Source organism: Pongo pygmaeus, chromosome 8 (assembly GCF_028885625.2).
Source record: "Pongo pygmaeus isolate AG05252 chromosome 8, NHGRI_mPonPyg2-v2.0_pri, whole genome shotgun sequence".
Taxonomy (NCBI): Eukaryota; Metazoa; Chordata; class Mammalia; order Primates; family Hominidae; genus Pongo; species Pongo pygmaeus.
The window spans coordinates 13362908-13388542 of record NC_072381.2 but is presented as its reverse complement, the minus strand read 5'-3'; the positions used below and the strand labels follow the sequence as shown (position 1 = coordinate 13388542).

The 25635-nt window shown below is 48.9% G+C and overlaps 1 protein-coding gene across 3 annotated transcripts; it reads left to right on the top strand.

Moving 5' to 3' along the window:
* Nucleotides 1-12933: 12933 nt before the first annotated feature.
* On the top strand, nucleotides 12934-25635 carry UCMA (upper zone of growth plate and cartilage matrix associated). 3 transcript variants are annotated; one of them, XM_054435968.1, is made up of 5 exons: nucleotides 12934-13113; nucleotides 13496-13558; nucleotides 13660-13755; nucleotides 17621-17719; nucleotides 25199-25635. In XM_054435968.1, exons 1-5 carry the CDS (start codon nucleotides 13056-13058, stop codon nucleotides 25294-25296), a joined length of 414 nt encoding a protein of 137 aa, XP_054291943.1. In that variant the 5' UTR covers nucleotides 12934-13055; the 3' UTR covers nucleotides 25297-25635. The 3 variants fall into 3 exon arrangements, with proteins under 3 accessions (XP_054291943.1, XP_054291944.1, XP_054291945.1); XM_054435969.1 differs by lacking the exon at nucleotides 13660-13755; XM_054435970.1 differs by lacking the exons at nucleotides 13496-13558; nucleotides 13660-13755.

The following is a 25635-nucleotide window of genomic DNA, read 5'->3' as shown; positions in this document are numbered from 1 at the left end:
CCATTCTCCAGCTCTTTTGGTTCCCCAAGCCCATCTTTTAGGACTTAGCATAGCAAAGCCTCTTCACAAGGCTCTCCTTCAAAGCCATCCCCAGGAGGAGGACAAGACTGGGGCCTGTGTCCCTGGCCTCCTTTGGCACGGCTCAGCCTCTACTCAAGCTTCCTGAAGTGGCTCAGTTCCTGTGCTCCATGGGCCTACCTCAAGCCGTACCCAGACACAGCCCTGGCTGAACGCTGGTGGAGCTGCCAGGGCTGTGAGGTGCTCAGAACACAGCCATACATTCACTGGATTCCTGGACGGCCAGGGACCCCAGCCAGCTGGGCTGACGCTTCTTCCACGGGCCTTGCCAATGTGTTTTTTTTTCTTTTCATTTCCCTATAAAGTTAATCGTGAAACCAGAAAGCAGCTCTGTGTTTCATCTGCAGAGAGAGAGAAAGAGAGAGAGCCTTTGATCAGAGAAATGGCCACCTCTCCAGACGCCAGCTCAGGCCTGGGTTATCAATAATACATCTGTACGGAGGCCCTGCTTCCTGCAAAGGTGTGCCAGTCCCTGCCTTCCGGGCTGGGAGACGGTGTGATACCAACTAAAACAAAGTACAAGCACTTACTAGTCCTGGTGAAGTGCCGCGTTCCCTGGGGTGATCACAGGCCAGGAGGAATTCAGAGGAGAGAGACAGCGGCATTGCAGCCCTCAGGAAGCTTCCTGCAGAGAGAATTGAGCAGAATCTAGAAGGATCAGTATAATTCCTTAAATAGCAGTTTTGGCTATTTTCCCTCCTAATTGTAAAATAACTGCACGATAATTGCACAAAACTTAACAATATGAAAAAAAAAAAATGGCCGGGCATGGGGGCTCACGCCTGTAATCCCAGCACTTTGGGAGGCTGAGGTGGGCGATCACTTGAGATCAGGGGTTCAAAATCAGCCTGATCAACATGTTGAAACCCCATCTCTACTAAAAACACAAAAATTAGTCTGGAGTGGTGGCACACGCCTGTAATCCCAGCTACTTGGGAGGCTGAGGCAGGAGAATTGCTTGAGCCCGGGAGGTGGAGGTTGCAGTCGGCTGAGATCATGCCACTGCACTCCAGCCTGAGCGACAGAGCAAGACTCCGTCTCAAAAAAAAAAAAAAAAAAAAAAAAAAAATTGAAGGAAGAAAATAAAGACTATCCCTACTGCAAGTGTTTTTGTAATGCATGTATGTGCATTTTTTCTTTTGTTTTGTTTTGAGATGGAGTCTTGCTCTGTTGCCCAGGCTAGAGTGCAGTAGTGTGATCTCGGCTCACTGCAAACTCCACCTCCCGGGTTCAAGCAATTCTCATGCCTCAGCCTCCCCAGTAGCTGGGATTACAGGCACCCGCCACCACACCTGGCTAATTTTTTGTATTTTTAGTGAAGATGGGGTTTCACCATATTGGCCAGGCTGGTCTTGAATTCATGACCTCAGGTAATCCTCTGGCCTTGGCCTCCCAAAGTGCTGGGATTATAGGCGTGAGCCATCATGCCCAGCTGCATTTTTTAATCAAAAAACAGATGAGTCTGTGAATATCTGTGTACATGCATACCAGTGGTTTTCAAGCTTAGATATTCATTCCAATCACCTCAAATACTTATAACAAATATTGACGTCCAGATCCCAGACAATCTGAGTAAGAATCTTACAGGTTGGGTCCCAGGCATTAGTGGTTTTTGCTTTTTGTTTTGTTTGTTTTTGCTTGAGACAGGGTCTTGCTCCATTGCCCAGGCTGGAGTGCAGTGGCGTAAACGACTCCCTGTTGCCTCAACCTCCTGGGCTCAAGTGATCTTCCTGCCTCAGTCTCCTGAGTAGCCCAGACTACAGGTACATGTGACCATTCCCAGCTAATTTTTTTTTTTTTTTTTTTTTTTTTGAGACACAGTCTGGCTCTGTCACCCAGGCTGGAGTTCAGTGGTGCGATCTCGGCTCACTGCAAGCTCTGCCTCCCAGGTTCACGCCATTCTCCTGCCTCAGCCTCCCGGGTAGCTGAGACTACAGGCGCCTGCCACCACGCCTGGCTAATTTTTTGTACTTTTTTCAGTACAGACGGGGTTTCATTGTGTTAGCCAGGATGGTCTCAATCTCCTGACCTCGTGATCCACCTGCCTTGGCCTCCCAAAGTGCTGGGATTGTATACAGGCATGAGCCACCACACCTGGCCATTTTTTTTTTTTTTTTTTTTTTTTGAGACAGGGTCTGGCTCTATAGCCCAGGCTGGAGTGCAGTGGTGAAATCACAGCTCACTGCAACCTCTGCCCCCAGGCTCAAGTACCTCTGCCTCTGCCTCCCGAGTAGCTGAGACTACAGGTGTACACCACCACGTCCAGCTAATTTTTGTATTTTCTGTAGAGACGTGGTCTCACTTTGTTACCCAGGCTGGTCTTGAACTCCTGAGTGCGAGCAATTTGTCCTCCTTGGCCTCCCAAAGTGCTGGGATTACAGGTGTGAGCCACTGTGCCCAGCTAATTTTTATATTCTTTTTTAGAGACCAGGATGGAGAGAGGAGTGGTCTCACTGTGATGCCCAGGTTGGTTTTGAATTCCTGGGCTCAAGTGATCCTCCTGCTTCAGCTTCCTGTGAGCTGCTGTGTCTGGCCAGTCCTCATATCCTAGAGCCATGAGCCATCAGTGGGCTTCTCACCCTCGAGTGTCATCTTCAGGAGCGGGGCTCTGGCCCACCGGGCCCAGATGTTCTCTAGGTCCCTGACAGGTCTATGTCCCAGTAATGGAGATGAGGGCAGTGGTGGACCAATAGAGTTGGGCACCCGAGCACCATTCTCAGGCCTGGGGCCGCTCAGAAAATCGGCAGTGATTCAGGTTCTTGGGTCAAAAGGCCAGAAGCTGCTGAGCAATGGGGGAGTATGGGGGTCACAGCCAGATACTCAGGCCACCAGGGCACAGGCTGCCATGTTGGCAAAGCAGGCCTCAGAGGTGAAGGCTGGATAGAGGAGGCTGGGTCCTCTCCTGTGGTTACAGCATGGGCTGCAGCGCAAAGACTTTCACTACATTTCTTTGGGGAGAGAGAAGCCCCAGGCGACTCCCAGTTCACAGTCTCAAGCCCGAAGTGTCAGACTCTCAGAAGTCTTAGTGATGAGCTCCTTCTGGTTCCATGGGCAAGCATCACAATGAGTCCTGGCAGAGACCTGCCCAAGGTCCTCATCCCTGGCTGAAGTCACCCCTCCACCCCTCCTCCTCCTCAACCCTCCTTACCCTCTCCCTCCCCAAAAGGGTGAGGCTGTTTTCTGTCACTCAGAGAATAAAAGAGCCAACGATATTGTTATGCCCTTTCCCCAAGACCTGCCTCCATGATTCTTTTTCAGGACAATTAAGTCCTATCCATTCCAGGTGATCTTCCAGGACAATGAAGCCCCCTACTCTCTCCTTTCATAACTAGCTTACTCTCCTCTACCTTACATTTATTTATTTATTTATTTTTGAGATGGAGTCTCACTCTGTCACCCAGGTTGGAGTGCGGTGGTGCAATCTTGGCTCACTGCAACCTTTGCCACCCGGGTTCAAGCGATTCTTCTGCCTCGGCCTCCCAAGTAGCTGGGATTACAGGTTCGCACCACCACACCCAGCTAATTTTTGTGTTTTTAGTAGAGACGGGGTTTCACCATGTTGGCCAGGCTGGTCTTGATCTCCTGACCTCAGGCGATCCACCTGCCTTGGCCCCCAAAAGTGCTGTGATTATAGGCGTGAGCCACTGCGCCTGGCCTTCAATATGTTAATAACCTGTATAGCCATAATGGCGCTCACCTCCTGAATTTCAACCCAGATATGGGGGATCTTATGGCAATACTCCCTGCAGTTGTACAATGTCCCATTCTAGAAGCCTTTTTCAAAGCTCCTCTCAGCTAGCATATCCTATATCCTAGTTGTGATGGTGGAGGATAAATGTTTTATGGCCTCCCTGTGTGGCATGTGGGGAAATGGTGATACGCCAGCGAGTTTACAATTTTCCCTATAGACCCAAGGAAGTCCTTGGTCAAGCCGGGAACAGGACACTCGGCTAGTGATGCTGATTCACTCTGGATGGAGACCTGGTATTTGCTAAGTGGACAGCTCCTGTCAGACTTAATCTCATGGGGGGACTTCTAGACACCATTGTCATGGAGAAGGATCCTATTTCTGTCACCTGAGAGGAGAAATACTATCTGGATGCTCCAGGACGCTCTGGCTCAGCACTAGAGAACTGGGTCTTTCACAGGGAAATAAGGAACCAGAAAAAAATTCAGAAATGTGGTTCTGACTGACGGGACTCTCACTTTCCACGCTCACCTGGGTCAACACAGTGAGCTCCAAGGGGTGTCAAAGGAGTTAAAACATTTGTTAAAACTGTCACTCTCTTGCCCAACACACAAGCGTTCACATCCTATCTACAGTGTTTCCTTCTTAACTGCTCCTGAGACCTGAGGAAGGATGTTCATCTATATTCTCCATGAGGCTCCTGGAGGCTGAGTTCTGAGGGTCCCCTGGTTCCAAGGTCACAGTTTCCCCTTTTGGTACAATCCTTATTTCATCCCTACCAAATGGGGGGGCTCTCAGGAACATCATTAGTCCTTTGAGAATGAAGCGAAATGAAATAATATATTCTTTTATTTATTTATTTTTGAGGCAGGGTCTTGCTCTGTTGCCCAGGCTGGAGTGCAGTGGCGCAATCATAGCTCACTGTAGCCTTGACCTCCCCAGCCTCGAGTGATCCTTCCCTGCTCAGCCTCAGGAGTAGCTGGGACTACAGGCACCACCACACCTGGCTAAATTTTTTTTTTTTTTTTGAGACAGAATTTCACTCCTGTTGCCCAGGCTGGAGTGCAATGGCACGATCTCAGCTCCCTGCAACCTCCATCTCCCAGGTTCAAGCAATTCTCCTACCTCAGCCTCCTGAGTAGCTGGGATTACAGGCATGCGCCACCACGCCCAGCTAATTTTGTATTTTTAGTAGAGATGGGGTTTCTCCATGTTGGTCAGGCTGGTCTCGAACTCCCGAACTCCCGACCTCAGGTGATCCATCCACCTTGGCCTCCCAAAGTGCTGGGATTCCAGACATGAGCCACTGCGCCCGCCTACACCTGGCTAATTTTTAAATTTTTTGTAGCCACAGGGTCTCCCTACGTTGCCCAGGCTGGTCTCAAACTCCTGGGCTCAAGCAGTCCTCCTGCCTCAGCCTCTCACGGTGCTGAAATTACAGGCATGAGCTACCATGCCTAGCCAACTATATAGTCTTAATATGAGGTATATGAATGGGCTTTTGAATGTTTGTTTCAGGTTAACATTTATAAGTGGGCCATGGCATCCTCTGCAACCTCATTTACATGAACACCTTTCCCCAAGGGTCATTTCAACTTCACATGAGTTATGCCCTCAGTACCTGGTAGACCAAGTGGTGTATTGAGTCAATGCCATTGTCAACACTCAACAAAGTTAAACAGGCAAAAAAGACTTCATTTAAGACTCGTGCAATCAGCCAGCCATGGTGGCTCACGCTTATAATCCCAGCAGTTAGGGAGGCCGAGGCAGGAGGATTGCTTGAGCCCAGGAGTTTGAGACCAGCGTGGGCAACATAGTGAGACCCCACCTGTCTCTATTTTAAAAATAATAATAATAAAAGACTTGTGCAATAGAGGAGAGAACCTGGGCTCCATTCTGCTGAACCAAAGAGCTGGAGTGGTTTAAAGAGCTGCAGGGGTTGGTAATCATAGGCCACTATGTTTGCTAATTGGTCTTCACAACTCAGAGTAGGATGTCTGCTGAATTTATGCCCCTACCTTTCCACAGAGATCAGGATATAGGGTGCTACCTCCTTCAATGTTTACATTTCAAAAAATGACCCCAGCCACATGTGGTGGTGCATGCCTGTAATCCTAGCATTTTGGGAGGCCATGGCAGCAGGATTGCTTGAGCCCAGGAGTTCATGGCCATTCTGGGCAACATAGGGAGAGCTTGTCTCTACAAAATATCAAAAAATTAGCAGGGTATGGTGGCACATGCCTGCAGTCTCCGCTCCTCAGGAGGCTGAAGTGGGAGTATCACTCGAGCCTCCTCACAGAGGTTGAGGCTGCAGTGAGCTGTGATCACACCACTGCACTCCAACGTGGGTGACAGAGTGAGACCCTGCCTCAAAAAAAAAAAAAACAAATCCTTAGGTAGGTCCTTGAGAAAGACAATTACTGGGTTGTGAAGCTGAAAGAAGTTGTGTATATTTCAAAGGGTCAGAGAAAGAATTTGCAATTGCAAATTGTCTTTATTTTTATTTTTCTTTCTTTATTTTTATTTTATTTTATTTTAGACAGGGTTTCACTCTGTGCCCCAGGCTAGAGTGTGGTGGCGCAATCACGGCTCATGGCAGCCTCGAACTTCTGGACTCAGGTGATCCTCCCACCTCAACCTCCCGAGTAGCTGGGACTGGAGGCGCACGCCATCACGCCTGGCTAATTTTTAAAAATATATTATTTTAATAAGATACGAGGTCTTGCTATGTTGCCCAAGCTGGTCTCAAACTTCTACACTCAAGCAATCCTCCTTACCTCGGCCTCCCAAAGTGCTGAGACTACCCACATGAGCCACCATGCCTGGCTACAATTCCAAGTTTTCTAAAGTGCTTGTGACAAGAAAAGGGAGGTTAGGGGCCTACGATTGGGAAGAAGCCTTCTAAAGTTTAGCCAGACTAGGGGGAGTGGTAAGGTCTTCTTGGTTATCTAAGTCAGTTCTTCATAAATGCACCCCAAATTTCACTCTTCTGCTTGGGAAAGACCTTAAGCCCACTGATACATAAACTTGCAAATTTCAGGCTCCTGGATGTGTGCTTTCTTATGACTAGCTCATTGAAATGAGCTCATAAATGTTTTCTTTCAATGCTTTCATACCAGAGTACTTTGGTTGATGAATTCAGCAAACATTTATGAAGCATCTGGACTGTACCAGCCCCGTATTGGTATGAACAAGGCGGCAACATCCCCTCAAAGAGATACCACAGCACTGAAGGAGATGGGTGAATAAATGAACATTTTAAATACGATGTGAGGCCAGGTGCAGTGGCTTATGCCTGTAATCCCAGCATTTTGGGAGGCCACGGTGGGCACATCACCTGAGGTCAGGAGTTCGAGACCAGCCTGGCCAACATGGTGAAACACTGTCTCTACTAATAATACAAAAATTAGCCGGGTGTGGTGGCGCATGCCTGTAATCCCAGCTACTCGGGAGGCTGAGGCCGGAGAATCGCTTGAACCCGGGAGGTGGAGGTTACAGCGAGCTGAGATCCTGCCACTGCACTCCAGCCTGGGCGACAGTGGGAGATTCTGTCTAAAATAAATAAATAAATATAATGTGAGAGTTCCTCAAAATAGTAAACAGAGTTACACATGACCCAGGAATTCCACTTGTAGATATCTACTCAACAGAAATGAAAACATATGTCCACACAAAGACTTGTACACAAATGTGCACATCAGCATTATCCATGATCGCCGAAGGAGAGAAACAACCCAAAGTCTGTCACCTGATGAATGGATAAACATGTGATATATCCGTATAATGGAGTATTCTTCAGCCATAAAAAAGGGATGAGGATGCCGGGCGCAGTGTCACACCTATAATCCCAGCACTTTGGGAGGCTGAAGCGGGTGGATCACCTGAGGCCAGGAGTTGAAGACCAGCCTGCCCACCATGGTGAAACCCTGTCTCTACCAAAAATACAAAAATTAGCCAGGCTTGGTGGCGGGTGCCTGTAGTCCCAGCTACTCAGGAGGCTGAGGCAGGAGAATTGCTTAAATCCAGGAGGCGGAGGTTTCAGTGAGCCAAGCTTGTGCCATTGCACTCCAGCCTGGGTGACAAGAGCAAAATTCCATCTCAAAAAAAAAAAAAAAAAAAGGGGGGATGAGGTATGGATGCATGGTACAACTGGATGTGCCTTGAAAACATTATGCTGAGTGAAAGAAACCAGTCACAAAGTTACAAAAGGCCACAGATTTTAGGATTCTGTTTACATGAAATGTCTGGAATAGGCCAATCCCCAGAGACAGACCAAAGAAGAGTGATTGTCTAAGGCTTTGAGGTTAGGAAAAATGGGGAGTGACTGTTAATTTGTATGGGGTTTCTTTTTGGGGTGATAAAAATGTTCTAAAATCGATTGTGGTAACGGTTGCACAATTTTGTGAATATACTAAAAACCATTGAATGGTACACTTTATTTCTTTTTTGAGAAAAAATAATAATCCTGGGAATACAGGTGCACGCCACCGTGCCCAGCTAATTTTTGTATTTTTGTAGAGATGGGGTTTCACCATGTTGGCCAGGCTGGTTTTGAACTCCTGACCTCAGGTGATCCACCCGCCTCGGCCTCCCACAGTGCTGGGATTACAGGGGTGAGCCACTGCGACTGGCCGAATGGTACACACTTTAAATGGGTGAATTGCATGGTATGTTGATTGCATATCAAAAAGTTACAAAAATATACATTTATACATATACATACATTACAAAATGTAAAAACAGCTTCAGGATACTCATCTATATGGGTCAAGGGCATGGTATTCAGGCAGACTTCAAAGAGGAGGTGATGGCTGAGATTAACTTGGACAAGGGTTTCCAAAACCCTCCTTGAATGGAAAACATTGTCAAAAGGCCCAGAGAAGTGAGGCCTTCTTGAAGAACTTCAGGCAGCTCTGTATTCCAGCACACAGGAGCCCATGAAGGGGAGGAGGTAGGAAGGAGCTGGCCTTCATCTCTGTGAGACGGTGCAGTATGACGGTTATGACACAGACCCAGGGCCAGGCTACCCCGGGTTCAGTCTCAGCCCTGGACTTGCCCAGCTGCATGGCCTTGAGCAGGTCGCTCTACCTGTCTGTACCTTAATCCCTTCCTCTGTCACAAGGATGGAGGTGAGGATTAGAGTCAGTGCACCCAAAGTCCTTGAATGTCACCTGGCATGTCCTGAGCATTGCATACATGTTTACTAACATGACACAATAATGAACCATGGAGTGATTTTAAGCAGGGAAGTGACCTGAAAGTTGTTCAGGAAGACCATCCTCCCAGCGACATGGAGGGTGAGGCTTAGACAAGGCTGTCACCATCATCCGGGAGGGAAATGATGTCTGAGAAAGGCAGGAGCAGGGGGACGGGCAAGAGCAGAGGGCATTTCAAAAGATGTAAGCAATAGAATCACCAGGGCCTGATGACTAAGGAGCTGGGCTGTGAGGGGCGAGGCTGTGCATTTCCGATGACTCCGGAGCTTCTAGTTTGAGTAGCTGGGGATGAACAGTGAGCTCATTCACAGAGATGGAGAAAATAGAAAAAAGAGAAATCTCAAAGGACATGTCTTTGGACAAATTCAGTGTACAGTACTTGTGTGTTTTTTTTGCTTGTTTGTTTTTGAGACAGAGTCTTGCTCTGTCGCTCAGGCTGGAGTGCAGTGGCGCGATCTTGGCTCACTGCAACCTCCACCTCTCGGGTTCAAGTGATTCTCCTGCCTCAGCCTCTCAACTAACTAGGATTACAGGCACATGCCACCACGCAAGCTAATTATTATTTTTTTTAATTTTATTTTTTTAGTAGAGACAGGGTTTCACCATGTTGGCCAGGATGGTCTCGATCTCCTGACCTCGTGATCCACCTGCCTCAGCCTCCCAAAGTGCTGGGATTACAGGCATGAGCCACTGCTCCTGGCCACTTGTGGCGTTTAAATCAGGTCTTCTGACATCAAATCCAGCACTCTTCTCTTCTTCCCACAGCCAGTAGAATTAGGCCTTTGCCATGAGGTGAGGTGGCAGGTTGTTCTTTGGGGTCTAATGTCACGAGGAGGCCACTTCTGCAGCACATCCAGCCCTGGTGGGCAGCCCGAGGGCAGGGGCAGCTGAAGGTGGAAACATATGGAAAATGAATGCCCATGGTCTAGATGGAGAGAAAGTTATAGGGCACTGACAGGTCGTGGAAACCAGCTATGGTCAGAACGCTCCTTGGAGCAGATCAGTGTAGCCACTAGGAATCTCAGGTAGGCTGGGCGCGGTGGCTCCCACCTGTAATCCCAGCACTTTGGGAGGCCAAGGAGGGGGACTGCTTGAGGTGAGGCATCAGACTAGCCTGGACAACATGGTGAAACCCTGTCTCTATGAAATTTTTTTTTTTTTTTTTTTTTTTTTTTTGAGATGGAGTCTCACTCTGTCGCCCAAGCTGCAGTGCAGTGGCACGATCTCGGTTCACTGCAACTTCTGCCTCCAGGGCCCAAGCAATTCTCCTGCCTCAGCCTCCCAAGTAGCTGGGACTACAGGCATGTGCCACCATGCCCAGCTAATTTTTTGTATTTTAGTAGAGATGGTCTTTCACCATGTCGCCCAGGGTGGTCTCAAACTCCTGAACTCAGGTGATCTGCCTTCCTCGGCCTCCCAAAGTGCTGAGATTATAGGCATGAGCCACCACGCCCAGCTGAAAAAATTTTTAAAATGGTTTACCCAAGATTGACTCGCCAGTGACGAGCACAGGTGCCTGGTGCATAGCAGCAGGTGTTCAATACAAGTTTGTGGCTGAAACAAACAGAATTAAAAAGGCACAAGTGGACTTAGGGCATCGAGGATGTCACGGGTGTTTCACACGCCCGCTTTCATACTCGGACATCCCATCAAAATCGCTCGGCCCTGTGTCTGTCCCTCCCCTCTCCCAGTGACATCTAGTTTATTTGATAGATGAGCCCTGTGGCTCTGTCCTCATGCATTTGTTCAGCCATGCAGAGCCCTTGCTCCCATGTTCAATGCAGGCCAGCCAGTATCCCAGGGGAGCCCACGTAGGGCCAGCCAGCATAGCCATCAACCCCATTTTCTTCCACTGGAAACCAACCCTTTATTTTGTCTACTCTGTCTCAGTTATTTTTCTGCCTTAACATTCTTTTCCTGGCCGATGGTAAAGTCCATGCGGGATGTAAACATGAAAGTCTTTCTTTTCTTTTCTTTCTTTTTTTAGATGGAGTTTTGCTCTTGTTGACCAGGCTGGAGTGCAATGGTGCGATCTCGGCTCACCACAACCTCCACCTCCCGGGTTCAAGCAATTCTCCTGTCTCAGCCTCCCAAATAGCTGGGATTACTGGTGCCCGCCACCACGCCCAGCAAATTGTTGTATTTTTAGTAGAGACAAGGTTTCACCATGTTGGCCAGGCTGGTCTTAAACTCCTGACCTCAGGTGATCCACCTACCTTGGCCTCCCAAACTGCTGGGATTACAGGCATGAGCCACTGCACCCGGCCTTTTTTTATTTTTTTGAGACAAAGTCTCGCTCTGTCACCCAGGCCGGAGTGCAGTGGTGCAATCTCGGCTCACTGCAACCTCTGCCTCCTGGATCCAAGCGATTCTCCTGCCTCAGCCTCTTGAGTAACTGGGATTACAGGTTCACGCCACCATGCCCGGCTAATTTTTGTATTTTTAGCAGAGATGGGGTTTTGCCATATTGGCCAGGCTGGTCTAGAATTCCTGGCCTCAACTTATCCACCCACCTTAGCCTCCCAAAGTGCTGAGATTACAGGCATGAGCCACTGCGCCCGACTGAAAGTCTTTCTTTTTTTAAATAGACATGGGGGTCTCACTGTGTTGCCCAGGCTTATCTCCAACTCCTGGCCTCAAGTGATCCTCCTGCCTCAGCCTCCCAAAGGGCTGGGATTCCAGGCTTGAGCCACTTTGCCCAGCTAACATGAAAGTCTTGTAAGAGGGGAACTTCTGGTAGGTATGGGCTGGGTTCTAGGTCTAGTGATGGTTCCCATTAGACAAACATTAAACAATGCCAGAAGGCTGACAGCAAAGAGTTGATGGTTCCTAACAAAGGCAAAACCAGGAACACATCTCCAAGGGCACTGAGCTCTGATGGCCATGTTGGTGTTGATTTCATTAGTCGTCCCATTTCTGGGAACCCATTTCCTCCCCTAGATGGAGTATGATGTGTGCCTTCCTAGAGACGCAGGATTAGCTGTGGAGCTTTTCAGATACCTGCCCTTCTCCCCCTCCGCTGTGGAAGGTGATTGACTCTTGGCCTTGCTGTTTTTAATTTTTAAATTTTTATTTTATTTTATTTTATATGTATTTATTTTTTTGAGACAGAGTCTTGCTCTGTCACCCTGGCTGGAGTATAGTGGCGTGGTCTCGGCTCACTGCAACCTCTGCCTCCCGTGTTCAAGTGATTCTCCTGCCTCAGCCTCCTGAGTAGCTGGGATTACAGATGCCTGCCACCATGCCCAGCTAATTTTTTTATTTTTATTTTTAATAGAGACAGGGTTTCACCATGTTGGCCAGGCTGGTCTCGAACTCCTGACCTCAGGTGATCTGCCTGCCTCAGCCTCCCAAAGTGCTGGGATTCCAGGCATGAGCCACCGCAGGAAGGCGATTGACTCTTGGCCTTGCTGTCTTTAAAGGGCTCTGGGACCCGAGGCCCCAGGGGTTTGTGTTTGGCTTGGCAGTGAGCATCAGCTGGGAGCAGTGCATCAGGTAAGGTGTTCTCTGGTCACTGTCAGCATGACCCACACGTCTGTGTGTCACCCTGATGTGTATTCCAGTCATTATGAGCCCTCCTTGCCTGACATTTAGATCAAAATTCCCCCATTGATCCCCTCTTCCTCCTTGCCCCCACCCATGCTTCAAGACCCTGAGGACCGGGGCCCTAACATCCCTGGAGCAGGTGCCAGGACCTCCTGACACAGCCCTTAGTCTCTGGAACCCTGACTGTTAGGATGAGCCTTCCCAGTAGCAGATCCCCAGACTCGGACATTGGAAAGTCCACTCCAAGACCGTCCCACCCAGGGCCCTAACTACAAGCTCTGCTTCTGGAGACATTTGCCAGGTGCCAAAAACATCTCCGGTGCTCCGTCCAGGAGCAGCCAATGGAGAGGGCAGCCCGGCCCCCTCCTCCTCTCCCCCAGTGGCATCCCAGCCTCCTGCCTCTCTCTTCCCTCCTCCGCCTTCCTCCCTTTCGCCTGGGCTGCCTGCCTCAGAATTGGGGACCCAGGAGGGTGCAGGACGCCTGGTCTGTCCTGTGGGTCCTGGACGGAGCCGCTACCTCCGCAAAGATGACTTGGAGACAGGCCGTCCTGCTGTCTTGCTTCTCCGCCGTGGTGCTCCTGTCTAGTGAGTACGGGAGGGTCAAGGCAGAGGGTGTTAGTTACACGGTAAGGGAGACTTGCCATACATAGGTAAGGCTGCTCAGGTGATGCAGTAGAAAGGGGTATGCTTATTGTTAGTGTGTGTGTGTGTGTGTGTGTGTGTGTGTGTGTAGGACACAATACAGAAAAAAAAAACCGGAAAGAAAGAAACAAAATAGAAAAAAACCCAAGCCAGCCTGCTTGGTGGGTTCCTGGTGAGATTGGCTCTGCAGCTGGTATGTGAGAAACCACGGGCCCCCTGCCAGGCCCTGGCAGGACGCTTAGCCTGGAAAGCAGGATGGGGGCTCAGCTCAGGGTCCGGGCTCCCCTCTGATGCTGCAGCCTCACTCTGTGCCCTTGTCCTGCAGTGCTAAGAGAGGGAATCAGTGCATCTGTGGGCACCATGCAAGCAGCAGAAGAGGCGAGTGAAGGTGAGTGCAGGGGCCGCCCACGGGGCAGGGCAGGTGCAGCCAGCAAAGCAGCAGCCCTGGCACCCCCATGCTGCTGGTGACAGGCCTCTCCTGGGTTTCAGATGCAAAACAGAAGATTTTCATGCAGGAATCAGATGCCTCGAATTTCCTCAAGAGGCGCGGCAAGCGGTCCCCCAAGTCCCGAGATGAGGTCAATGGTAAGGATGCTGGAGGGACCCCACCCCCCATCACCACCTCTGCTCGCACCTCCCGGCTTCTCCTCTCCCACAGTCAGCCGGGCAGCAGGATGCAGCCGGGCACCGAGGGCTCACCCCAGGGTATCAAAGGGACCGCAGCTCTGAATGAGAAATTACACCCTATTTCCTGAATGTAGGTCGTATATTGGATTGAATACTTTGTCAGGGTTAGGAGTCCCCACCTCTGCAAAGATGACTTGGAGACAGGTCCTCTTGTCCTGCTTCTTGGCCATGATGCTACATTAAACGTACCTAACAGGGATAAGATGCGTTGGATTTCAGAAAGGTGTAGGGAGGGAAATCTATACTCCGGTCTGGAGGGGACCCACACATCAGTGTGTGCTTTGCGGGTACTGGCCCAGCACACCTTCTGTGTAAGAGCAACAGCATCGCACATGGGGAAGGCACAGGACACTGGGTGCTGAGAAATGTGGGTTTGGGGACAGCTGTGCTGCTAAGTGGCGTTGTCTACTTCCTCCCTCTGGTCCTAATTTCCTTATTTATAAGCCTCTGAAAGAGCTGTGTTCAGCCAGCAGAGTTTTTTTGTTTTTTTTGTTTTTTTGTTTTTTTTTAAGTTTTCATTTTCAACACATTGGGGTAAGCCTGTCTGCTGCACAGCCTGCTGTAGGGCCTGTGGAGCCCTGGCTTCAGGGTCCTCATGCCCTTCACCTGCCAACCCCTGAGGGCATTTGAGTTTCTACTCTTGAATCTGCTTCTTCCAAGACGCTGAGCTCAGACCGTATCGCCTGAGTCTCTGGCTCCAGTCTTTCCTCCTCGTGCCTGTGCGTGAATGAACTCTTTGTATTCTTCAGGGCACTCAGCAAGGTGACTTGCTTGGTAAAAATAACAGGACTGTTTTCAAATCATGGAAAGAACAGAGATAGAAATGCTTGGAGATGAAATTTCCTTTTTTAAAAAAAATTGAGTAAGTATAACCATGCTAGGAAAACCTCCAGGCCTCATACAACTTGAGATTTAAAAGTTGGCCAATGTCAAGAAGCACTGAAAGGTTGGGAGGGGGGCTGGACTGTTTTTGATCAAAATGGGAGAAGCAATCTTCTGGCAGACTTCCAGGGGAAATAGGCTTGATTTTAGGCCAGGCAAATAGCTTCTGTCCTCTTTTTTTTTTTTTTTTTTTGAGATGGAGTTCACTCTATCGCCTAGGTTGGAGTACAGTGGCAGGATCTTGGCTCACTGAAACCTCCACCTCTCAGGTTCAGGTGACACTCCTGCCTCAGCCTCCCAAGTAGCTGGGATTACATGCACCTGCCACCATGCCTGGCTAATTTTTGTATTTTTGTAGAGATGGAATTTTGCCATCATGGCCAGGCTGGTCTCGAACTCCTGACCTCAGGTGACCCACCTGCCTCGGCCTCTTAAAGTGCTGAGATTACAGGCATGAGCCACCACGTATGGCCTCTTCTGTCCTCTTAAGCTGACTCCAAACAATGAGTACACCATTTAGCCTGAAGTGCCTCACGCCGGACAGAAGCTCAATGTGTCAATTAGTCGTGGGAGGTGCAGGACAGCCTGGTGAACACCCAGGATTGTGCATGAATGCATCTGCTGTCACCCAGTCAACTCCTGTGGATGGCAGGAGGGCAGCGTCCAGCGATCCCTCAGGTTGGATAAGGTGCAGGTGACAGACACTTCAATCAACTTGAATTTGGAACCAGGAGACAGGCATCTGACATCTCTAAGCCTCTGGGATAAAGGTGAAGGTTACTTTAGGGTGAAAAGAGAGTGTGATGAATGCGTGTTCTTGAGAAGAAACGTACACCATGCACAGAATGACGCATAGTATAAAATTACTATCTTGTCCTGAGGATTAAATTGTTCTTATTCATTACCTCAAAGCTCTAATTTGTGACACCTCTGAAAAGACCACTTGGGAAGATTGTTTGCTGTCCTGAGTACACAGGGGACAGAGAATGCTTCTTTTGGAATTGGCAGTGACTTACTAAGCACCTGCTTCCTAAACCCTGAGCCCCCGCACCTCCCACAACGGCTTTCTGGCGCTTGGAGCAACATCAGGACCCACAGTGGGTGGGAAGAGGGAAGCTAAGCCAGCAGTGGCGTGTGGGAGCCTGGTGCCCTAGCTCTGGCCCAACCTGCTGTGTGACCTCTGTTAGGTCATGCACGTCTCTGAGCCTGAATCCCCTCTGAGAAATGTGTGGATGCCGACTGAGAGGTGGGGCATGGGTATGGATGGGATAACCAACCCCTTCTGCCAGACTCAAGTTTCCTGCAACTAAGTAGGTAACGGCAGACGTTTGGGAAGAAACATTCCAGATGTCTGGAATCTGCACTAAGCCCAGTTCACAGCTAATTTGATTTTTAATCTGAGCTAACTTAAATAATAGAAAAGTAACAGAAATAACTAGTATTTATATAATTCATTAATTAATGTAAACATCTTACTTCCAAGAAGGATTTGAGATGGTTTCTATTTGTTTGTTTGTTTATTTATTTATTTTAAGACAGAGTCTCGCTCTGTTGCCCAGGTTGGAGTGCAGTGGCGCAATCTCAACCTCCACCTCCCCACTTCAAGCAATTCTCCTGCCTTAGCCTCCCAAGGAGCTGGGATTATAGGCGCCTGCCACCACACCCGGCTAATTGTTGTATTTTTAGTAGAGACGGGGTTTCACCATGTTGGCCAGGCTGGCCTTGAACTCCTGACCTCAAGCAATCTGCCTGCCTTGGCCTCCCAAAGTGCTGGGATTACAGGCGTGAGCCACTGCGCCCAGCCTGAGATGGTTTCCAATATTATCATTTTGCAAAGACTTTGCATTGTCTCTCCCAGCACCTCTGTAACGTGGGTTGGGGGTAGGAACCATGACCTTCCCCAGTTTCTCTGCTTCCTTCATCACCCCCCAGCCTCCTCTTGCACATCAGAGTTGATGGGGCAAAAAAATGGTACCTTCGTCTCCCCCATTTGGTGTGAGGGGAATCCCACCGTGAGACTGAGGTGTGCTGAGGGACCAGTTCTTCCTGCCTTAGACCTGGCCTCCCTGGCTTCATGGGTTTCTCCAGTTGAAGCTCGTGTTGGGGGAAATACCTTGAAAGTAGAGAGCTTTACATCGTTTCCTCCAGACAACCGGGAATTTTTATTCCAACGGCAGTAATGCTTGTTAAAACTTGTCTTATATCTTTCTCCTTATTGAACTATAGGTCTCTTAAGCAGAGGGAAGGATTTTTTTTTTTTTTTTTTTTTTTTTTTTTTTTTTTTGAGGCAGGGTCTCGCTCTGTTGCCTAGCGTGAAGTGCAGCAGTACAATCATAGCTCACTGCAGCCTTGAACTCCTGGCCTCAAGCAGCCCTCCTGCTTCAGCCTCCCTAGTAGCTAAGCTCACAGGTGTGAGCCACCATATCTGGCTGGAAGGACGGAATCTTTCTTACTCGGCTTTTTAATTCCAGTGCTTAGCCTACATCCTGGCCGTGATAAGTGCTCGAAAATGTTGAATGGATGTGAGATTAAGTTGGATTATTCCTTTACGGAATTCTTCTGATTATGGGATTTCTGGTTTCCAAGTGGCCTGGTATACTTGGATACGCCACCAACTTTATAATCAGAGCTAAATCACTTTACTCTTTGGGGCTTCTGTCTTCTCATCTGCAAATGAGGCAGCTGGATCAGACAATCACTTCAAGTTTTAAAGTCTGTGTCAGGAGTAAGTAATTTCAGGGAAGTCTCCAACCATAATCCCCCACAAACCACTCATCCCCCAACCAGATGTGACTTCTCAGATGAACTGTGCTCCCCTAAGTGTGTGCCCCTAAATGTCCTCATTCTTGAGGGGCAACTCTTGCTTCTTTTCCTTTCACAGCGGAAAACAGGCAGAAGCTTCGGGCTGATGAGCTGCGGAGAGAATATTACGAGGAACAAAGGAATGAATTTGAGAACTTCGTGGAGGAACAAAACGATGGTAAGAGCTCTTCAGCCAGTGTCTTCAGGGAGGTGGAGCTTTGGGGAGAAATCACATGGTTTGCTTTCTCTTCTTCTACCCAACTTTTTTTTTTTTCCGTTTTTTGAGATGAAGTCTTGCTCTGTTGCCCAGGCTGGAATGCAGTGGTGTGATCTTGGCTCACTGCAACCTCCACCTCCCAAGTTCAAGCGATTCTCCTGCCTCAGCCTCCGGAGTAGCTGGGATTACAGACGCCCCTGGCTAATTTTTGTATATTTAGTAAAGACAGGGCTTTGCCATGTTGGCCAGGCTGGTATTGAACTTTTAATTGGAGGAGGGAGGAAAGAGAAGGTCTACTTTCAATTCATATCCACGAGAGCCTTGAAAAGAAGGGAGGGCTGGGCGCAGTGGCTCATGCCTGTAATCCCAGCACTTTGGGAGGCCGAGGTGGGTGGATCACCTGAGGTCAGAAGTTTGAGACCAGCCTGGCCAACATGGCGAAACCCCATCTCTACTAAAAATACAAAAATTAGCTGGGCGTGGTGGCGGGCGCCTGTAATCCCAGCTACTTGGGAGGCTGAGGCTGGAGAATCGCTTGAACTCGGGAGGCAGAGGTTGCAGTGAGTGGAGATTGTGCCACTTCACTCCAGCCTGGGCAACAAGAGCGAAACTCCATCTCAAAAAAATAAAATAAAAAGAAGGGAGAAAAATGGCTACACAGAACTTGAGGAGGTGTGGAAGGAGACAGAATACCCTTATTTCCATTGGCTTGGGGGCTGTGGGGATGGGGCAACTGTTTACTGACTGTGTGGATATAAAACTCCTTTCCCTCTCTCCTCCTACTTGGACACCACCGCGCTGGTCTGTGTTCTCCGTCTAAGCACCAAAACTTAGGCTTAGCTCTGGTAGGATCATATTGGGCAGAGTCCAAACTCACTCGCAGGTGCCTTATATTCACGTCAATGTCCTGGCTCCAGGTCCTACTCCATCCTGGAAAATCAAGGCCTTCATTGACCTATTCAGTGTACTCAGCATCTTTACTGACTCGCAGAAGCAAACCAGGAAAACTGAACTCAGAAAACAGCTTGCCTTCTACCCTCTCACCCCACCCGCAGCATCAACATCTACAGCCTATCTTCAGGCTCCAACTCATCCAAAAGCATCAGATCCCCTGAAAATTTTTATACGGTTTTCTTGTGGCTTTATGCTTCTCCTATTTGTATCCTCTTCACTAAGCCTTGGTCTTTTCCTTACTAGCAAAAAGAAAGAGTAGGAAAGGGCCAGGGAGGCCAGGAATTTTGAGGGTCTGAGGTGGGCGGATCACTTGAGGTCAGGAGTTTGAGACTAGCCTAGCCAATGTGGTGAAACCCCGTCTCTACTAAAAATAACTAAAAATTAGCCAGGCGTGATAGTATACACCTGTAGTCTCACCTACTTGGGAGGCTGAGGCAGGTGAATTGCTTGAAACTTGGAGGCGGAGCTTTCAGTGAGCCGAGATCGCACCACCGCACTCCAACCTGGGCAACAGAGCAAGACTCAGTCTCGAAAAAGAAAAAAAAAGAAAAGGCCCAGACCAGAGAGCCCAGTGTCTCTGGCCAGGCAATTCGCACTCCTCAACCCCTTGGCAGACAGGGTTCCTGTCTGCTCTTAGAAAGTTCTGGCTGTGCCAGGGCTCAGTGGAGGATGGTGCGGCTGGGGACACGGGTAGAGGATGCTCTGTCTTTGAGCCACAGCTTCCCACAGAGTGGGATTTAATTTTGCTGTAAAGTACCCTCAAGGGTCACCCACAGCAAACATCCTTAAGACCGTTTAATGGGGATCACACCAGCATACCAGAGAATGCGTGTGTGTGTGTGTATTTCTTTTCCTTTTTTTTTTTTTTTTTTTTTGAGACAGAGTCTCATTCTGTCGCCCAGGCTGGAGTGCAGTGGCATGATCTCAGCTCACCGCAACCTCCCGCTCCAAGTTCAAGCGATTCTCCTGTCTCAGTCTCCTGAGTAGCTGGGGTTACAGGTGTGCACCGCTATGCCCAGCTAATTTTTGTATTTTGGGTAGAGACGGGGATTTACTATGTTGGCCAGGCTGGTCACGAACTCCTGACCTCAAGTAATCTGCCCATGTCAGTCTCCCAAAGTGCTGGGATTACAGGCGTGGGCCATCACACCTAGCCCTGTTTATTTATTTATTTGGTCTTTCTCCAAATTTCAAGATTGTAATGCTCCTGAGGAAAATCACCTGGTACCTCCTGGGTGCACGTGAACTTGGACGTGAGGCCCCAGTTTAGGTCGCCTTTGTTGGAGACAGTCAGCTCTTTCAGTTCTCCTGGCTGTTTGCTCTGATGGACTGGGGAGGCAGCACCCTCGGAAGGCATCTCCTAGTGAAAAGGAAACCACCCCGGGTCAGGTGCTGCACGCTGTGCCCATTGCCCTGCAGGTGCACCTGGCTGAGGCCTGCAAACAGGTGCTGGGCTTGGATCCTGGCAAATCAAACTTTCTTAGGAACATACTGGGAAAACTTCAGGCCATCACAGCTTGGAAGCACACACTTCTGCTAGAGATGTGTTTATCTTGGTGGGCAGCTCGGGGAGAAGCATTTAAAAGTTGAGAGTGTGGCCTTCAAAATTCCTTCAGTGTGATTTTGACTCATACTATTAAAATACCATTTTATTTTGAGCAGTTTTGAATGTTTTAGGTCCAAAGCTCTAGCATGTAGATGGAAAAACATTCACTGTTTTCCCTTTCTTGATGAATTCAGGATGCAGGGTTGGGCGCCTGCAGGTCCTCTTACAGGATAGGAAGACAGGAGATGCTAGGTTTCGCCCCCACAGATGGAGAAAACACAGGCCTTTGGGGAATGCAGTTCCAGAAGCTGTTGTCCTTGAGCCCTTGCTCTGCCAGGCACTGTAAGTGGCCACCTAATCCTCACGAACTGCCTCTAAGACAGGTCTTGTAATTTCCAGCTCATGTTTCAAAAATTGAGGCTCAGACTGGGCACCGTGGCTCACACCTGTAATCCCGGCACTTTAGGAGGCCAAAGTGGGAGCATTGCTTGAAGCCAGGAGTTCAAGACCAGCTTGGGCAACTAAGCGAGGCCCTGTCTCTACAAAAGAAAAAAAATTTTTCAATTAAAAAACATAGGCTGGGCGTGGTGGCATGTGCCTGTAGTCCCAGCTACACTGGAGCCTGAGGCAGGGGGATGGCTTCAGCCTAGGAGTTCGAGACCAGCCTGAGCAACACAGAAAATGAGAAAATTAACTTGGCTGGTGGCATGTGCCTGTAGTCCCAGCTACTTGGGTGGTTGAGAGAGGATCACTTGATCCTGGGGAGTTCAAGGCTAGAGTGACTATGATCATGCCACTGCACTCCAGCCTGGGCAACAGAGCAAGACCCTGTCTCAAAAAAAAAAAAAAAAAATCCACAACAAAAATAAAAAACTGAGGCTTAGAAAGGATACATGTATACCCAAGGAGACAAGGCAAGTAGATAGCCCTAGCATTAGAGCCCCAAGGCTTATTTGCCAGCAAAGCTCCTGTTCTTGTAAATCAAGGATGAGCAAATGCATAGAGGTCTTGGAGAGCTTCTTTGATCCAGGAATTGGCTCCGGGATGGAGTGAGTGAGAAAGATAAAGCAGAGTAGCCCTCAGGGGGTCTCCCCAGAGCTCCATCAAGGCAGGGGTCACAAGGTGGAGCAGGCCTGGCCTCCTGAGGATGGGTTTTGGAAAAGGTGGAAATCATTTCAGTCTTCTGTCCTCTCCGTTGCGTGTGGCTCGCCATGTTGCACAGGGTTCTGCTTGCCTGAAACCATCCCTGGGGCGGTGCTCAAGGCGTCTGACTTCCAAGCCTTCCCCTGAGGCCCCTGACATACCTGTCAGTCAGGACCCTGGTTTCAGCTAGCTGTCTTATGTAACCGAGTCACCTATTCTTTTTTTTTTTTTTTGAGACGGAATCTCACTCTGTCACCAGGCTGGAGTGCAGTGGCGCGATCTCGGCCGAATGAAACCTCCTCCTCTGGGGTTCAAGTGATTCTCCTGCCTCAGCCTCCTGAGTAGCTGGGATTACAGGCACTCGCCACCACACCCTGCTAATTTTTGTATTTTTAGTAGAGACAGGGTTTCACCATGTTGGCCAGGCTGGTCTTGAACTCCTGACTTCAGGTGATCCGCCCACCTCGGCCTCCCACAGTGCTGGGATTACAGGCGTGAGCCCCTGCCCCCGCCCCAAGTCACCTATTCTAAGGGTTACTGACAGCAGTTGGATATTTGACATCTCCCCAAAGTACTTACTTTATAAAAGGAATGCCCACCGGGACTACAAGCCTGTAGTCCCAGGACTTTGGGAGGCCAAGGAATTTAGTCCTGGCAACATAACGAGACCCTGTCTCTATTAAAAATTAGCTGGGCATGGTGGTGCGTGCCTGTAGTCCCAGCAACTTGGGAGGCTGAGGCTGAAGAATCACTTGAGTCCAGGAGGCTGCAGTGAGCTATGATTGTGCCACTGCATTTCTGCTTGGGTAATAGAATGAGAACTTGTCTCAAAAACAAAAACAACAAAAACAGGGATGCTGAATCAACTTCTACGTCAAAACCACACTCTCAGGGTTGGCAAAGAGTAGCTTGTCTACTGGGCTTGAGAAATGTCCAAAAGAGCTGAAGATGAACACACAAAGCTCTGGCCTGGGCCTGGCTCTGTGAGCTCCAGGCTGCCCCTGGGCTATCAAGTACCTAATGGGATTTTCGGCACCAAGGGGAGGGCCAGCTCTGCGCCCACATAGGAAGGAAACACTTGTGGCAGCCGTGGTGCCTCAACATGCCCTGGTCACTGAGCCCTGCACTCAGCTGGGCCGAGGTGAGACTAGGCCTGAGCAGGTGGCTCTCACAGGTGCTAAGGACCAAAGCAACATCTCCATTCCTCACACCCTGAAGCCACCAGGCAGTCCTGTTGGCCATTGCCACAGAGGATGCCAGTTTCACTTTCGCTAGTACCAAAATCAGGTTCATGGGCTTCTTGATGAGGTCCATATTTGAGAAAACAGAGGTAAGAAAGACATCTTGGTTCTTTAATTCTTGACATCATCTTCTGTTAGGATTTCCCATCCTTCCAACAACTTTGACAAATGCATCTTAAAAATGTGATAAAACACACATAACATAAAACTTGCCATTTAAACTCTTCTTTCTTTCTCTTTTTTCTTTCTTTCTTTCTCTCTCTTTCTCTCTTTTCTTTTCTTTCTTTCTCTCTCTTTCTCTCTTTTCTTTTCTTTCTCTCTCTCTCTTTCTTTCTTTCTTCTCTTCTCTTTCTTTCCTCTCTCTCTTTCCCTCCCTCCCTCCCCGCCCCCTTCCTTTCTTTCTTTTTTAGATGGGTTTTGTTCTGTTGCCCAGGTTGGAGTGCAGTGGTGTGATCATAGCTCGCTGCAGCCTCAACCTCCTGGGCTCAAGCAATCCTCCCACCTCAGCCTCCCAAGTAGTTGGGACTATAGGCACGTGCTATCACACCTGGCTAATATGTTTTTATTTTTTGTAGAGACGATGTCTTGCTACGCTGCTCAGGCTGGTCTCAAACTCCTGGCTTCAAGCGATCCTACCAGCTTGGCCTCCCAAAGTGCTGGGATTACAGGTGTGAGCCACCGTGCCCAGCATAAACTATTTTTAAGCATACGATTCAGCAGCATTTAGTACATTCATTGTGCAACAATCACTGCTCTTTCCAAACCCTTGCATAGCCTCTTACAGAAACTGCATGCATTAAGCAGTAACTTGCCATTCCTCCCTCCCGGCAGCCTCTGGCAACCTCTTTTTTTTTTTTTTGTCTCTGTAAATTTGCCCATTCTAGGCTATTGCAGTGGCTCACGCCTGTAATACTAGCACTTTGGAAGGCCGAAGCGGATGGATCACTTGAGGTCAGGAGTTCAAGACCAGCCTGGCCATCAGGGTGAAACCCCTATCTCTACTAAAAATACAAAAATTAGCTGGGCATGGTGGCATGCGCCTGTAATCCCAGCTACTCCAGGTGGAGGCAGGAGAATCGCTTGAACCTGGGAGGTGGAGGTTACAGTGAGCCGAGATCACGCCACTGCACTCCAGCCTGGGTGACAGAGCGAGAGTCAAAACAACAAAAACAAAAACTTGCCCATTCTAGACATCATCTAAGTGGAATCATGCACTATTCATCTTTTTGCGTCTGGGCTTATTTCACTTAGCAGAATATTTTTAAGGTTTGTCCATGTTGTAGAATGTGCCAGAACTTCATTCCTTTTTATGGCGAAATTTTACACACACACACCACATTTTGTTTATCCATTTCTTTGTTGATGGACACTGGGGTTGTTTCCACCTCTTGGCTGCTGTGACTAGTGCTGCTACGAACATTCACGTACAAGACAAGTATCCGTTTGTGTGTCCCTGTTTTCAATTCTTTTGGGCATTTTCTTTTTTCTTTCTTTCTTTTGTGTGTGTGTGTGTGTGTTTTTTTTTTTTTTTTTCTGAGACAGGACCTCACTCTGTTGCCCAGGCTGGAGTGCAGTAGCATGATCTCAGCTCACTGCATCCTCCACCTCCCAGGTTCAAGTGATTCTCATACTTCAGCCTCCTAAGTAGCTGGGATTACAGGTGTGTGTCACCATGCCTGGCTAATTTTTGTATTTTTTAGTAGAGACAGGGTTTCACCATGTTGGCCAGGTTAGTCTCGAATTCCTGACCTTGGGTGATCCACTGGCCTTGGCCTCCCAAAGTGCTGGGATTATAGGCATGAGCCATCCTGCCCGGCCAATCACAGCACTTTGGGAGGCTGAGACAGGAGGATCGCTTGAGACTAGGAGTTGGAGACCAGCTTGGACAACACAGTGAAATTCCATCTCTACAAAAAAAATTAAAAAATTAGCCAGGCGTGGTGGCAAAGGAGGCTGAAGTGGGAGGATCGCCTGAGCCCTGGGAGGTTGAGGCTGCAGTGAGTCATGATCACGCCACAGCACTCCAGCCTGGGTGACAGACTGAGACCCTGTCTCAAAACAAAACAAGAAAGAAAGAAAAAAAAAGAAAATTAATTCAGAACAGTATGGAGGAAAAAACTCCAAGTCGACAATGATTTCCTTCATGTTTTCAAGGCATGGTTTGTAGTCCCTTATTTTTCTTGCATGTCCTTCCAATAGTCCATTCCTGCTACTGTGTTGTTACTTTTTCATCTTGTGTCTTGGTTGTTATGTCTTTGAAACAGGGCTGCATAAGCCTCTGCCCTCCTACACTGGCTGGGCAGGCAGAAGAGCCTGAGATGCCCAGCCCCGGTCTACACCTGCCTGTGACCTTCGCCCATCTGGGCCTGACTTATATACAAGGCCTGTCAGCTCACATGCTCTGGATCCTCACCAGTCCTGGCCTTCTCTCACCAGGGCTCACAAACACTCTCAGTGCAGGTCACCACAGGGCAGGGGTTTGGCTGATGGCTGCTGGGCTCAGTGGCAGGTCAGAGTCCCCCTGTCCTAACAGGTGGCTTTGTCTTTCCTCCCCAGAGCAGGAAGAGAGGAGCCGGGAGGCTGTGGAGCAGTGGCGCCAGTGGCACTATGACGGCCTGCACCCATCCTATCTCTACAACCGCCACCACATCTGATCCCATCCTGAAGCCAGCCAAGAAGACGAAGCTTGTAGCACCATTGGCATCCCCGTGTTCCAGCAATCTTTCCCATGCAAACCGGCCCTTCAGAGGGTCTCAGCTTGGGGTCTGCAGTGGCCAGCAGCTCTGGAAAAGACGCATGCCTTTCCTTCCAGTGTATGAAAGTGTCCTGACTTTCACCTCTTTGCAGACCATCTTCTGAGGTGAGCAACTGCCTGCAAGGCCTCCTAGCACCAAACCTACAGTGGCTTCCCCTGGCTTCGTTCCCAAGCAAAAGAATCACAGTCAAGAATCACATGTTTGCTTATGGCTTACAAATAAAAATGCTGAATCAAC